The sequence below is a fragment of the Heptranchias perlo genome, unplaced genomic scaffold (genome assembly GCF_035084215.1).
Source record: "Heptranchias perlo isolate sHepPer1 unplaced genomic scaffold, sHepPer1.hap1 HAP1_SCAFFOLD_54, whole genome shotgun sequence".
NCBI lineage: Eukaryota > Metazoa > Chordata > Chondrichthyes > Hexanchiformes > Hexanchidae > Heptranchias > Heptranchias perlo.
The window spans coordinates 6,101,604-6,117,050 of NW_027139559.1; the positions used below are offsets into that span (position 1 = coordinate 6,101,604).

The window sequence follows — 15,447 nt, forward strand, 5'->3', positions numbered from 1 at the left end:
CCTCTGGAATTCAGCTCTTTTGTCCATGTTTGGATCAAGGCTGTAATGAGGTCTGGAGCAGAGTGGTCCTGGCGGAACCCAAACTGAGCATCGGCGAGCAGGTTATTGGTGAGTAAGTGCCACTTGACAGCACTGTCGACGACACATTTCATTACGTCGATGATGATTGAGAGTAGACTGATGGGGCGGTAATTGTCCTGATTGGATTTGTCCTGCTTTTTGTGGACAGGACATACCTGGGCAATTTTACACATTATCGGGTAGATGCCAGTGTTGTAGCTGTACTGGAACAGTTTGGCTTGAGGCGCGGCTAGTTTTGGAGAACAAGTCTTCAGCACTACAGCCAGGATGTTGTCGGGGCCCATAGCCTTTGCTGTATCCGGTGTACTCAGCCTTTTCTTGCTATCACGTGGAGTGAATCGAATTGGCTGAAGACTGGCTTCTGTGATGGTGAGGATATCGGGAGGGGCCGATATGGATCATCCACTCTGCACTTTTGGCTGAAGATGGTAGCAAACGCTTCAGCCTTGTCTTTTGCACTCACGTGCTGGACTCTGCCATCATTGAGGATGGGGATGTTTACAGAGCTTCCTCCTCCCGTTAGTTGTTTAATTGTCCACCACCTTTCACGACTGGATGTGGAAGTACTGCAGAGCTTTGATCTGATCCGTGGGTTGTGGAATCACTTAGTTCTGTCCATAGCTTGTTGCTTCCGCTGTTTAGCATGCATATAGTCCCGAGTTGCAGCTTCACCAAGTTGGCACCTCATTTTTAGGTGCTGCTCCTGGCATGCACTTCTACATTCCTCATTGAGCCAGGCTTGATCCATTGGCTTGTTGGTAATCGTAGAGTGAGGAATATGCCGGGCCATGAGGTGACAGATTGTGCTGGATTACAATTCTGCTGCTGCTGATGGCCCACAACGCCTCATGGATGCCCAGTTTTGAGCTGCTAGGTCTGTTCTGAATCTATCCCATTTAGCACGGTGATAGTGCCACACAACACGTTGGCGGTGTCCTCAGTGCGAAGACGGGACTTCGTCTCCACGAGGACTGTGCGGTGGTCACTCCTACCAATACTGTCATGGACAGATGTATCTGCGACAGGTAGGCTGGTGAGGACGAGGTCAAGTAGGTTTTTCCCTCGTGTTGGTTCGCTCACCATCTGCTGCAGGCCCAGTCTGGCAGCCAGATCCTTTAGCACTCGGCCAGCTCGGTCAGTAATGGTGCTACCGCGCCACTCTTAGTGATGGCCATTGAAGTCCCCTACCCAGAGTATATTGTGTGTCCTTGCTACCCTTAGTGCTTCTCAACATGGAGGAGGACTGATTCATCAGCTGAGGGAGGACGGTAGGTGGTAATCAGCAGGAGGTTTCTTGGCCCATGTTTGACCTGATGCCATGCGATTTGATGGGGTCCAGATTCAATTTTGAGAACTCCTCAGGGCCACTCCCTCCTGACTGAATATCACTGTACCACCAACTCGGATCGGTCTATCCTGCCGGTGGGACACGAAATACCCAGGGATGGTGATGGAAACGTCTTGGACGGTGGCTGAAAGGTATGATTCTGTGAGTAAAACTATGTCAGGCTGTGGCTTGATTCGTCTGTCGGACAGCTCTCTCAATGTTGGCACAAGTCACCGGAAGTTATTGAGGAAGACTTTGCAGGGTTGACTTGCCTTGTTTTGCCTTTGTCGTGTGCGGTTTTATTCTCATGATGACATTTTCTTTAGCGACATTTTGCAACTGAGTGTTTTGCTAGACCATTTCAGTGGGTGATTAAGAATCAACCACATTGTTGTGGATCTGGAGTCACATTTTGGCCAGACCGGGTAAGGACGGCAGGTGTCGTTCCCTAAAGGGAATTAGCGAAGAGATTGTTTTTTACAATAATCCGGTAGTTTCTTGGCCACCATCACTGATACTCGTGTCTCTTTTTTCAATTCCAGATTATTATTTAATTAAATTTAAATTCCCCAGCTGCACTTGAACGTATAAGTCGGGATTATTAGTGTAGTAACTCAACCACAATGCGATCGTACCCTTTCGGACTAAGGCAGGGTGAAGTTGCATTCCTCAGAGGATGGTGATGCTGTGGAATTCTCGACCACAGAAGGCTGTGGAGGTCAAGTCATTTAATATACTTAAGAAGGAGCGAGATAGATTTCTAGGCACGAAAGGCATCAAGGGGATAATTTCACTGATTGTCACCGGACTTCATTGTACAATGAAATGTTTTGGTTTAATGTTGTCTCAGTTTGCACTGTATCTGTTGGAATCTGGAGCCCATCTATTTATCTGTAGATTATAAGTATCATGTTGACGTTTTGTCAATTGACCAATCCCCCATCTACAACTTGACTTAACATGTACAGGAGAAAGAATCTCAATTATTGTGGGATCTGCCTGGAAGAGGCATTAGATTCTGGTTATTCCCTGATTTGCAGAAGTGAGCAGTGTAGGTGAACAGATGGAGCCTTGAATGATCTGTGGAAACTTGAAACTCTCCCACAGAGGCGTCAGTGTTTTACAAACTAACACTGAGAATAGAATCGGTGGAACACGGGGCTGGTGAACAGAGTGCAGGCTCAGGATGGTCGGATTTTCTGAGATCTGAAATAGACTTGAGAAAGAGAGTAGAGTGAATGATAGAGAGGGCGACTGAGAGAGAAAGCGAGAGGCTGCGATGTGACTAATTCATCAGAATGAACTGCTGAAACTTCCAATACAATTAAAAATTGGAAATATGACTTGAATATTCTATTATGTTGTGTTCTGATTTTTGCGTTTTACTGTGGGACTCGCTCCTCATGTTTATATCCCTCTCAGGTCCTCATTCTGTTTTTGTGAATGTTTCTCGTTTTCCAACATAACAGTAAACATAATTAAAATTTACTTAAACAATAGAATCAGTAATTTCTTGATCGCAATGAATTATTCGGATGCCATAATTTAAACACTCGGCATTAATTCAATAAACAACGAGGTAGATTTAATTAACACTGTTGAAAGTAAATTTAATTGAATGTACAAATCTACTGAATCAGCACATTTTAAAGCCAGCACAGGTTTCCAGGCACCAATAAGAATACAAAAGGACTGTTGAATACATTAGATGAATTGTGTTCATGGGACCTATAGATTTAATTTCCTCGAACAGTCCGCTGCAGTCCCTCCCTGTGGAACCCCAGCCTCACCTCCCACTGCATTGATCCGCTGTCTCCTCATCCGTAACTTCCTATTATCCGCTTTCCCAAACTATCTGCTCCTAACTCCCCTCCAACTCGTGCACGTCCTTTTCCTTTTCTCCCTTCTAATCTCACTCACTGGATCGGTCTCCAGAAATATAACGATTAAAAAGCGCAGAAAATTAAGGCGGATTCAAATAAAAGGGATGGAGTGTGTGTGTGAGAGAGGTTGAAACAAGGAGGGGCAGTGACACATATTTATTATATGTATCAGTGCGAGAACGCAGACATGGATGGAAAGTCAATGAGACGCTGATAAAGAATTACACTGATGAAGAATTACAAAGTGATAGAAGCGGAGAGGCAAATAGACAGAAGAAATCAATCCCAAATAACTGGAGACACAGAGTGAGGCAGAGCAGGAGAGTGTCAGACATAAAAATACAGTTGAAAGTTGATAAGTCCCCAGGGCTGGATGGATTGTTTCCTCGGCTATTGAAGGAAGCCAGGGAGGAAAAACTCTGAGGATCACTTTCCAATTCTCACTGGATATAGGGGAGGTACCGGAGGACTGGAAGACAGCAAACGTAGTACCATTATTTTTTTTAAAGTACGAGGGAAAGGCCGAACAATTATAGGCCGTTCAGTCTTACCTCGGTGGTGGGCAAACTATTAGAATCAATAAGGAGAGATCGGATAAACTGTCACTTGGAAAGGCATGGTTTAATCAAGGATAGTCAGCTTGGGTTTGTTCAGGGGAGGACTTGCCTACCAAATCTGATTGAATTCTTTGAGGAAGTGACAAGCAGGATTGATGAGGGTAGTGCAGTGGATGTTGTCATTTGACAAGGTCCCGCATGGCAGACTGATCAGAAATATAAAAGCCCATGGGATACAGTGGAATGTGACGAATTGGATCAGTAACAGGAAACAAAGGGTAAAAGTCGATGGATGTCATGGCGAATGGAAATCCGTATCCAGTGGTGTACCACAGGGCTCAGTATGGGGTGCTTTACTGTTTGTGGTAGATATTAATTATTTGGGCCTGAATGTAAGGGGAATGATTGGTAAATTTGCGGAAGACATAGCCGTGTCGTTGATAGTGAACTGGATAGCTGTCGACTCCAAGAAGTTGGTGGAAAAGTGGAAAATGGAGTTCAACCCAAAGAAGTGTGAGGTAATGCACTGAGAGAGGGCAATCAGTAAGAGGAAATACGCAGTAAACGGGAATATTGAGAGGGGGGGAGAAAGTGAGAGACCTTGGAGTGCATTTCCACACGTCCCTGAAGGTGGCAGTACAGGTAGATAAGGTTGTGAAGAAGGCATACGGAATGCTCTCCGTTATTCGCCGAGGTCGATAATAGAAAAGCAGGGATGTAATGATGGAACTGTTTAAAACGCTGTTAAGGCCACAGCTGGAGCATTGTGCGCAGTTCTGGGCACCACATTACAGGCATGACGTAATTTCTCTAGAGAGAGTGCAGAGAAGATTTACAAGAATGTTGCCAGGGTTTGAAAATTTAAGCTACGAGAAGAGATTGGACAGCTGGGGTTGTTTTCCATGGAGCATAGAAGGCTGAGGGGAGACTTGATTGAGGTTTCGAAAATTACGAGGGGCTCAGATAGAGTCGACAAGAAGTACCGGTTTCCCCTAGCGGAAAGTTCAAGAACTAGAGACATGGATTTAAGCTGATTGGCGGAAGGATTAGAGGGGACATGAGGAAATACTTCTTTACCCAGAGGTTGGTGGATGCATGGAATTCGCTGCCCAAATTGGTGGTAGATGCAGGGACGCTCAACTCTTTTAAAAATACCTGGACCTGCACATAAAGTGCTGTAAGCTGCAGGCCTACGGACCGGGTGGTGGAAGGTGGGATTAGAATGGGCACCTGGTTGTTCTTCGAGCCGGCGTGGACACGATGGGCCGAATGTTCCTCTTCTGCGCCGTATCTATTCTATGGTCCGATGGTTCTCTGGCGACAGAGAACCATACAGAGAGAGTCTAGGAGATAGAGAGAGACGCATATAGAGAGAGAAAGAATGGGACAGGAGAAGAGAGAGGTAATGAGGCATGGAAACAGGTGGAGCCAGTGTGGGAGAGAGAGATAGAGAGATAGAATGCGACAGGAAAAAAAACAGCGAATGAGACAAAGACACAGACAGAGAGAGTGTAGGAGAGAGAGAGAGAGAGACAGACAGAGGAAAACTGAGAGAGTGAAAGAAAGAGGCAATAAGACATAATGTGAGAGAAAATGACAGAGTGAAATAGGAACAGAGGAAGAAACGGGGAGAATGAAGAAGTGACAGAGAATGGCAGAGGATGAGAGAGAGGGAGAAAAACAGACAGGGAGACAAAGAGTAAGGGAAATGAGAGAATGAGGAAGAAAATTAGAGGGAGAGGAAAACTGAAAGAAGGAATACAATGAGAAACAAACAGGATTAAATGGGATAGACCGTGTGCTTGAGAGACAGAGAGAGAGAGACGAGAGACTGGCACCAAAGCAAAGGAATGGACTGGTACAGACTCAAATCGGCAGATTGGTCGGGTCTGGAATCCAGATTGGCGGATGTGTGATGTAGTGGCCAATGTTACACCCTTGTTCAAATAAGGATAATCCCAGAAACTACAGACCAGTCCGTTTAACATTAGTGGTGGGGAAACATTTAGAAACTATAATCTGGGACAGAATTAACAGTCACTTGGACAAGTGTGGATTGATTAGAGAAAGCCAGCACGGATTTGTTGAAGGCAATCCGTATTCAAGTCACCTTATAGAGTTTTTTATGAGGTGGATGAGGGCAAGGCAGTTGATGTGGTGCATATGGATTTTCAAAAGGCGTTTGATAAAGTGCTGCAAGGTAAGCTTATCATTAAGATTGCAGCCTAAGGAATAAAGGGGGCAGTAGGAACATGGATGTAGAATAGGCTAAGGGACAGGAAACAGAGAGCAGTGGTGAACGGTTGTTTTTCAAACTGGAGGGAGGAATACAGCGGTGTTCCCCAGGAGGCAATGCTGGGACCACTGATTTTCTTGGGTGTACAGGGCACAATATAAACATTTGCAGGTGACACAAAATTTGGAAGTGTAGTAAACAGTGAGGAGGATAGTGATAGACTTCATGAGGATATAAACAGGCTGGCGGAATGGGCGGACACGTGGCAGATGCAATTCATGCAGAAAAAAGTGAAGTGATACATTTTGGTAGGAAGAACGAAGAAAGGCAACATAAACTGGAAGGCACAACTCTAAAAGGGGTCGAGGAATAGAGAGATCTGCGGGTGTATGTGCACAAATCATTGAAGGTTGTAGGGCTGGTTGAGAAAATGGTGAAAAAAGCATACGGGATCCTGGGCTTTATAGATAGAGGCAGAGAGTAGAAAAGTAAGGATGTCATGATAACCATTTATAAATCACTGATTCGGAAACAGCTGGAGTATTGTATCCAGTTCTGGGCACCGCACTTTAAGAAAGATGTGAAGGCCTGAGAGAGGGTGCAGAAGTGATTTACAACAATGATTCTTGGATAGGCTGTGGAAGCTGAGATTGTTCTCCTTGGAACAGAGACGGTTGCGAGGAGATTTGATATCGGTATTCAAATTCATGAAGGGTCTGGACAGAGGAGATAGAGAGAAACTGTTCCCATTGGCGGAAGTGTCAAGGACGAGAGGACATAGATTTAAGGTGATTTGCAAAAGAACCAAAGGTGACATGAGGAAAAACCTTTTTATACGGCGAGTGTTTTGGATCTGGAATGCACTGACCGAGGGGGTGGTGGAGGCAGATTTAATCATGGCCTTCAAAAGGGAACTGAATCAGTACTTGAAAGGAAAACAAAATGCAGGGCTACGGGAAAAGGCCGGGGGAGAGGGACTCGCTGGATTGGTAACTGAAAGGTGGTGGAATCAGAAAAGGAACTTTCAAACGACAATTGGTCATGCACTTGAAGAGGACCAATATGCAGGGTTATGGGGAAAAAGTTAGGATGTGGTACTAAATTGGACATCTCTTTCAAAGAGCCGGCACTGCCACAACTAGCTGAACGGCCACCTTCTGTGCTCTAAGATTCAATGAATCTGTACCTGTTTTACTTTGTATTTCGTGGCTCTCTGCACACTGTGTGTCTTTTCCAGTGAGGAGAGATAATGTTTAATAAATCTCCCAGTTCTGTGCTACCACAAAATGATCGCCCTGAACAAATATAAAATCGAGTCCTGCACCTGAATCAAAATCACTGCATTTCCATTTCAAAACATGTCTCTCAGTCTGCATCTCCTTCTCTGCGTTGTACGTGTCATGTGTGTGTCTCATTGCCAGCTCCTATACCTGTACAGAAAACAATTGATAAAAAGTAACGATGCATTCCCCTCTGGCACTGTACAGCTGATGTGTGTCTCAGTGTTAACTCCTGCACATGTACACCATACTGCGCTAAGAGAGAACAATTCACTCCTGGCTGTTACTGTGCGGCATGTGTGTGTCTCAGTGTCAGTGTCAGTGTCAGTGTACATGAACAGCACACAGATAGAATGAGATAGAGAGAGGCAGAGTGAATGAGACAGAAAGAGAAAGAGAATGAGACAGAAAAAGAACGAGAGAATGAGGCAGTGAGGCAGATAGACTGAGTATGCGAAAAAGAAAAGCAGAAGGAAAGACATATAGTGAAAGAGATTGACAATGAGACATAGTGTGAGTGGAAGTGAGACGGATTAAAAGAAGTAGAGAGCAAGAAATATAGGGCGAAAAAGGCCGAGAGAGACTAATAATGGCAGAGGGTGTGTGTGAGAGAGAAAAGCAGACAGGGAATCAAAAGGTCACGCAAAGGAGAAAAGGAGGAAAACAGTCTGAGGGACAGAGAAACAGAGAGAACGATTCGATGAGAAACAGAACAGGACTGAATAAGACAGATTGTGTGTCTGAGAGAGAAACTGATATCGAAGCAGAGAAATGGACTGGTACAAACTCATATCGGCAGATTGGTCGGGTCTGACATGCAAGTTGGAGGATGTGAGGTGTTGTTTGGAGAAACCTTTATTCAATACTTTAAAATAGAGCACCATATTTTAAACATAAAAATGAGATCTACAACTGTGTTTTATTTTTACAATTTCTGATCTGACAGATGCAATTCAATGCGGATGAGTGTGAAGTGATACATTTTGGGAGGAACAAGTTGGAGAGAGTGTAATCAAAAGGATACCATTCTGAGGGAGTTGGAAGAGCAGAGGTACCTTGGAGTGAATATTCACAAATCTTTGAAGGTAGCATGGCATGATAAGGCGTTTTAAAAGCGTACTGATTACTTGGCTTCATAAATAGGGGCATTGAATGCAAAAAAAGAAACAAAAAAGTTATGCTAAAGTTTTACAAATCACTGTTTCGGCCGCAGCTGAAGCATTGTGTACAATTCTGAGCACCACACTTTAGGAAGGATGTGAAGGCCTTGCAGAGGATACAGGGGAGGTTTTACAGTATGGTACCAGGGATGAGGGACTTTATGTATTTGGAGTGGTTGGAGATGCTGGGATTGTCCTCTTTCGAGAACAGAAGGTTAAGTGGAGACTTAATAGAGGCATTGAAAATAATGACGGGTTATGATAGAACAAATACAGAGAAATTATTTCCTCTGTCATGTGGGTCGGCAACCAGAGGTCATAGATTTAAAATGATTGGCAAAAGGACCAGCGGGGTAATGAGGAGATTTTTTTTTTGCTCAGAGGGTTGTTAAGATCTATAACCCACTACCTGAAAGGGGGTGGAAGCAGATTCCAGAGGAACTTTCAAAAGGCAGTTGGACATGTACCTGAAGAGGAATAAATTGCAGAGTTATGGGGTGAAAGCTGCACAGTAGGAATGAATGGGACAGTTCTTTCAAAGAGCTGGCACAGGCAAAACGGACTGAAGAGCCTCCTTCTGTGCTGGAAGGTTCCATGATTCAACGTTTCTCGACCTGTGTCTCACTTTGTATTTCGTGGCCCCCTGTACAGTGTGGATCTTTCGAGTGGGGAGAGGTACTCTGTAATAAGTCTCCCAGTGCTGTGTTAACACAAAATTGTGGTCCTGAATAAATACAAAATTAAGACCTGCAACTGAATCAGTCACTGTCTTTTCGTTTAATTAAAATGTCTGCCTCACTCTATATCTGCTTCTAGCTACTGTCCGGCTTGTGTGTGTCTTAGAGTCAGCTCCTGTACATGTACTGTACACACGCTGTTAAACAGAACGATTCACACCCATCTGGTACTGCACAGCTCATGTGTGTCTCAGTGTCGCCTCTAGTACATGCACAGCAAACTCTGGTTAAGAGATACGATTCACACCCAACTGTTACTAGACAGCTTATGTGTATCTCGGTGTCGGCTCCTGTACATGTACGGTACACACAATGGCTAAAGGGGAACGATTCACTTCGGCCTGGTGCTGTACGGCCCATGATGGGTCTCAGTGTCAGCATTGGAGGACTGGAGTCTGGAGGGGACAGAGGGATTGCTGAGGGTTTCAATGACACTGGGCTGTGGAAGGAAAGGAAGCGTGTGAGGCAAGCGCGAGGGCTTTGAGATGGAGTTCAAATCGGGTCATAAGCTCAGTTCGTTGTTACAGGGGGCCAGTATTACTGGAGCCATTAACCAATGTAAAATAAACGGGTAAACATCTGCAGAGCAATAGCGGAGAGAGGTATGGCAATGCAGCACGTTCAGTATCTGTCCCATAATATCACTAACAGCCATTTGGAGGCTGAAATCCTCAACCTGCCCCTTTTCTGTCCTCCTCCTGTCAGATACTCAAAATTCATATTTTAACTGAGAAACTGCAGGAACAGAGTGAAACGGTTTTTTTTCTGTCCCTGGATTCAGTCCACAATGCGGAGAAATCGATATAAATTATTAATGAATAGAAATGAGTGAACATTGTCACTACAATTATATGAAAACAGTAAATTAAGCCGTTCGTGATTGTTGGGTCAGTCCTGTATGAACACGGCGTTTAACTTGATTGCGAAGAGAGATCTGATTCAGATAATGTGCTGGACTTAGAGCTGTTTGTGTTATATCCACCACATTATTTCCATTGGAGTCAATGCTGCTGATGTAATGTGTTTGTTCCACTGACTGTAACTGATAGCAATGATCAGGAGAGAAGTATAACTGTGTCAGTGGAGACTTATCCCCTGTATAAACCAGGGCTTGTTGGATTGGAACAGCTCAGAGTGCTTGCCGGAGCTGCCGGAGTCAGTGCTGCTCACAGAAATGGGATCTCCAGTAATTCATCAGATAGAATATATTTATTACCCTATTCTTGCAACCTTTGGAGTTCCGGGTAAGCCATTATCTCAGCTGTTAATGGTATAAATCGGTGTTAACTCTGCTCTGTATTGGCAAGTTATTTCTTTTCTCCCTGCATGTTATACACAGTCGCCTGTTCTGTTCTATCGGTTGAATGGTGGAAGGTGTTAAGTATATGCTCTTTCGGTCTTCAAGGCGTTATATTACATGAAATCATAGATTCATTGAATGGTTACTGCACAGAAGGAGGCAATTCGGCACGTCGAGCCCATGCCATCTCTTTGTCAGAGCAATCCAGTTAGTCCCATTACCCCGCTCTTACCCTGTAGCCCTTCATTTATTCCATTTAAACATTTATCCAATTCCCTTTTTAAACCCGAATTTGAATCTGCTTCCACCACCCTTTCAGGCAGTGCATTCCAGATGATAACTACTCGCTACGTAAAGAAGTTTTTCCTCATGTCGTCTTTGGTTCTTTTGCCAATCACCATAAATCTCTGTCCTCTTGTTCTCGACCCTTCCACCAATGGAAACACTTTCTCTTTATTTACTTAAAATTATCCGTCATGATTTTGAACAGCTCCATCAAATCTCCTCTCAACCTTTTCTGCTTTAAGGAGAATAACCCCAGCTTCTCCAGTGTATCCATGAAATTGAAGCCATTCATTCATAGAATTATTCTACTAATTTTTACTTGCAACCTCTCCAAGGCCTTCACAACCTGTGTAAGTGTGATGCCTGGAATTGGACACAATACTCTAACTGTGGATGAACTAGTGATGTATAAAGGTTCAACATAACTTTTGTACTCTTAGCCTCTATTTATAAAGTCCACGACCCCGTATGTTTTTAACAGTTTTCTCAACCTGCCCTGGCACCTTCAATGATTTGTGCACATACACCCCCAGGTCTCACTGTTCCTGAACCCCCTTTAGAATTGTGCCATTTATTTTATATTGCCGCTCCTCATTCTTCCTGCCCAAGTGTATCATTTCCCACTTCTCTGCGTTAAATTTCATCTGCCACGTTTCTGCAATTCCACCATCCTCTCTATGTCCTCCTGAAATAGTTTACTATTCTCCTCACTGTTTGCCAGACGTGCATGTTTTGGATGATCTGCAAATTTTGAAATTGTGCCTGTACACCCAAGTCCAAATCATTAAAATATATTTAAAGAAGAGCGGTGGTCCGCGTACCGACCCCTGGGGAGCACCACTGCAATTCTCCAGTGCTCTGGCACCACCCCCATACCTAAGGAGGATTGGAAGATTATCGCCAGCACCTCTGCAATTTCCACCCTTACTTTCCTTAGCAACCGAGGATGCATCCCACCCGTTCCGGGTGACTTATCTACTTTAGGTACAGTCAGCCTTTCTAGTACCTCCTGTTTATCAATTTTTACCCCATCCAATATCTTAACTTCCTCCCCTTTTACTGTTACTTTGGCAGCATTTTCTTCCTCGGAAAAGACAGATGCAAAGCCCTCGTTCAGTAGCTCAGCCACGCCCTCTGCCTCCGTGCGTCGATCTCCTTTTACGTCTCCATATCCGAATGTTCTTTAATATCGAACCCTCTTACTGTATGTGGATAATTCCTTTTCCTGAATGTATGGTTGAATAATGATATTTCTTTAACTTCTAGGCGTTCGGTCTTGCCGGAGCTGTAGCACATCTCCAATGAACTTTGTGTATCCAGTGTTACTGGACTATTCCCTCTACTGAATGCATTAGAATCAGGTGTCTGGGCTAAGAGCTGGTATCAGGCCCTCAGGAGCTGTTAACAGTTTCATGTTGGGGAACAAACCTGTACTGGAATATTTTTTCATAAATGTGTTTTCAGTGATTGATAATGAGTCAGCTCACGGTCTAGTATTACAAGGAGTCAGGATAATGTCCTCCCTCCCCAATAACATGCTTCACTTTAACTGGCATTTAAATTGGTTATCACTGTTATTAAATGTTATCTCATGATGTGTGTATCTGACGCCGCTGCAGAAGTCTGGCTACTGAATTGAGATTGCTGCTGAATCTTTCACATTTCCTTCTCCGCTTCACTGTGGATAAATTCACTGTCACTGGACTTCATTGTAAAATGAAATGTTTAGAGGTTATGTTGCATCAGTTTGCTCTGTACGGTTTGAATCACCAGCCCTTCTATTTATCTGTAGATTGTCACTACGATGTTAGCGTTTCGTTAAATGAACAATCCCACCATCGATACCTTTGCTTTATAATTACAGGAGAAGCAATCTCAATTATTGTGCGATCTGTCTGGAAGAGGTATTAGATTCTGTTTATTCCATGATTTGCAGATGAATTGAACAGTGTAGGTGAACAGGTGGAGATCTGGATGATCTGTAGAAATATTAAAATATTCACCATTTAACAAACTGACACTGAGAATAGGATGGGAGGAACGCGTGCCGAGTGAACAGAACGCAGGGGCAGGATTAGAAAGAGAGTAGAGTGAGTGATAGAGAGGGTGATCGAGGGGGAAAGCGAGAGGCTCTGGTGTGAATAATTCATCGGAATGACCAGCTGAAACTTTTAGTATAAATTAAAGTAGAAAATGTGACTTGAAGGTTTTATTCTGATGTCAAGTTGGGTGAATTTTAAACTTGGGACTCGCTCCTCATGTTTATATCCCTGTCAGTTCATCAGTCTGTTTACTTGAATGTTCCCAGTTTTCTAACTTAGCACTAAACATAAATGAAATATACTTCAAAAATAGAACCAGTAATTTCTTGATCGTGGTGAATTATTCGGAGACTGTATTTTTTAAACTGGGCGGAATTCAATAAACAATAAGGTTGATTTAATTATTAGTTTTGAATTTAATTTTAATTGAATGTACAAAGTGTATTTATTGAACACATTTTATTCACAACACAGGTTCCTTGACACCATAAACAGAGAAATGAACTGTTGAATGTATTAGTTGGATTGTGTTCGATTACATTTCCTCGAAAACTCTGCTGCAGTCTCTCCCTGTGAATCCCAGCCTCTCTTTCCAATGCATTAAATCCTCTGTCTGCACATCCGTTGCTTCAGTTTATCCGATTTCCCAAACCATCTGCTCCTGACCCCCCTCCAGCTCCTGCATGCCTTTTTTCCTTGTCTCCCTCCCAATCTCACTCACTGGCTCGGTCTGCAGCTGCCATTCCCGTTCAGTGCCAGCCCCTGTCGGCTCTCTTGACCCAGAGCAACAAATCAGCCGAACCTCCCCCTGTCCTCTGATCTTTCCAAACCCTTCGCTCTCTTAGCCATCCGTCTGGAACCGAAATCCGGGTTTAATCCGCTGGATTCCCGCTCGGAAAAAAAAAACCCGTCTCCCTTCTCGACCCGCACTGCGCCCTCCCGCAGCCTTTCGAGTGGATCCGCTGCTCATTTTATTCACTTTCTTTATCGATCTCCCAATTCATTATTGATCATTGTGTTTAAAAACAATTCTCTGCCCGAAAGCGCTGCCCAGGTCAATGAATCACTTTCCACCGTTCGATGCAGCAACAAAGCTGGAAATTTCTTCACAGATCCTCTCAAACTGTTGTTTTGGCTTCAGGTGTGATCAGTAATTTCACTGCTTCCTTTTCTCTTTCTTACAGTTAACTTGCTGGCGATTGTGGTCCTATCCCGAGGAAAGTGCGGTCTCTCCAAATGTATCAGTCGCTACCTGGTGGGAATGGCAGTGGCCGATCTCCTGGTCGTTATCACTGATGTGATATTGAATTGGATTGTTCCATTGTATTTCCCATTGTCGTTCCTGGACATTACTCCAGTGTGCAGCCTCACTTTGTTCTTGAGTTATGCAACCGCGGGGATTTCTATCTGGCTCACAGTCGGTTTCACCTTTGATCGATTTGTGGCCATTTGTTGTGAGAAGCTGAAAACGAAATATTGCACCGAGAAAACGGCGGCTGTGGTTCTGGGAACAGTGAGTGTGCTGGGCTGTTCAGAGAGTGTCCCCTGGTTCTTTATATATGAACCTGTATTTGAAATTGATAATGTTCCCTGGTATTGTAATACTAAACCGAGCTTTGTTACTTCCCTCGTATGGGCCGCATTTGACATGTTTCACCTCATATTAACCCCCTGTGTCCCGTTCTGTCTGATTTTGCTGCTCAATATTCTTACGGTTAGACGTATTTTAGTGTCCAGTCATGTCCGCCGGAAACTCCGTGGCCGCAGCAATGGAGAGAATCACAAGGATCCAAAGATGGAGAATCGAAGGAAATCCATCATTTTACTCTTCAGCATATCGGGCAGTTTTATACTGTTATGGGTGGGCTGGGTTGTATTTATCATTTATGCGCGAATTGAAGGCACTCGGTATATTTACTCCAACGCTGACCCTGTTTACATCATAGAACAGACAACAAAGATGCTGCAACTTCTCAGTTCCTGCACAAACACGTGTATTTATGTACTGACCCAGACGAAATTCAGAGAGGAGCTGAAGAACGCGGTGAAATACCCACTCAATCCAATTGTTCAATTAATGAAATCATAGGAAGAGCTGAAGGGTTTAAAGCACTAGAACGAAATCCAATTTCATACTCCATCCTCTACACTTTCCAGGGGACAGAAAGAACATTTTAAATGAGCAGCACGGGGCCATGGAATGATCTTAAATCTGATTCTGATATATTTTATTGATAATCTGACCTATTGAGGAGGGATTTGTTCTGCAGACGACACATGTCCAGTTGTTCAAAATATTTGCAGTAAAGAGCTCAGCTGGACTTCAGATAAATGGCTGCCCTGCAAATTAAGCAAACCCAGCAATCAAAGTACCTGCTGTGGGCCTGGTCAGAATGGGGTCACTCCATGTAAGAACATAAGAACATGAAAACATAAGAAATAGGAGCAGGAGTAGGTCATACGGCCCCTCGAGCCTGCTCCCCCATTCAATCCGATCATGGCTGATCTTTGAAATCAACTCCACTTTCCCGCTCAATCACCATATCCCTTGATTCTACT

At 43.9% G+C, this 15,447-nt stretch overlaps 1 protein-coding gene across 1 annotated transcript; it reads left to right on the top strand.

The window, feature by feature from the left end:
* Positions 1-4,249: 4,249 nt before the first annotated feature.
* LOC137315197 (probable G-protein coupled receptor 139) lies at positions 4,250-14,977 on the top strand. The gene is made up of 3 exons (XM_067980076.1): positions 4,250-4,366; positions 10,370-10,505; positions 14,073-14,977. Exons 1-3 carry the CDS (start codon positions 4,250-4,252, stop codon positions 14,975-14,977), a joined length of 1,158 nt encoding a protein of 385 aa, XP_067836177.1.
* The last annotated feature ends 470 nt before the right edge of the window (positions 14,978-15,447 follow it).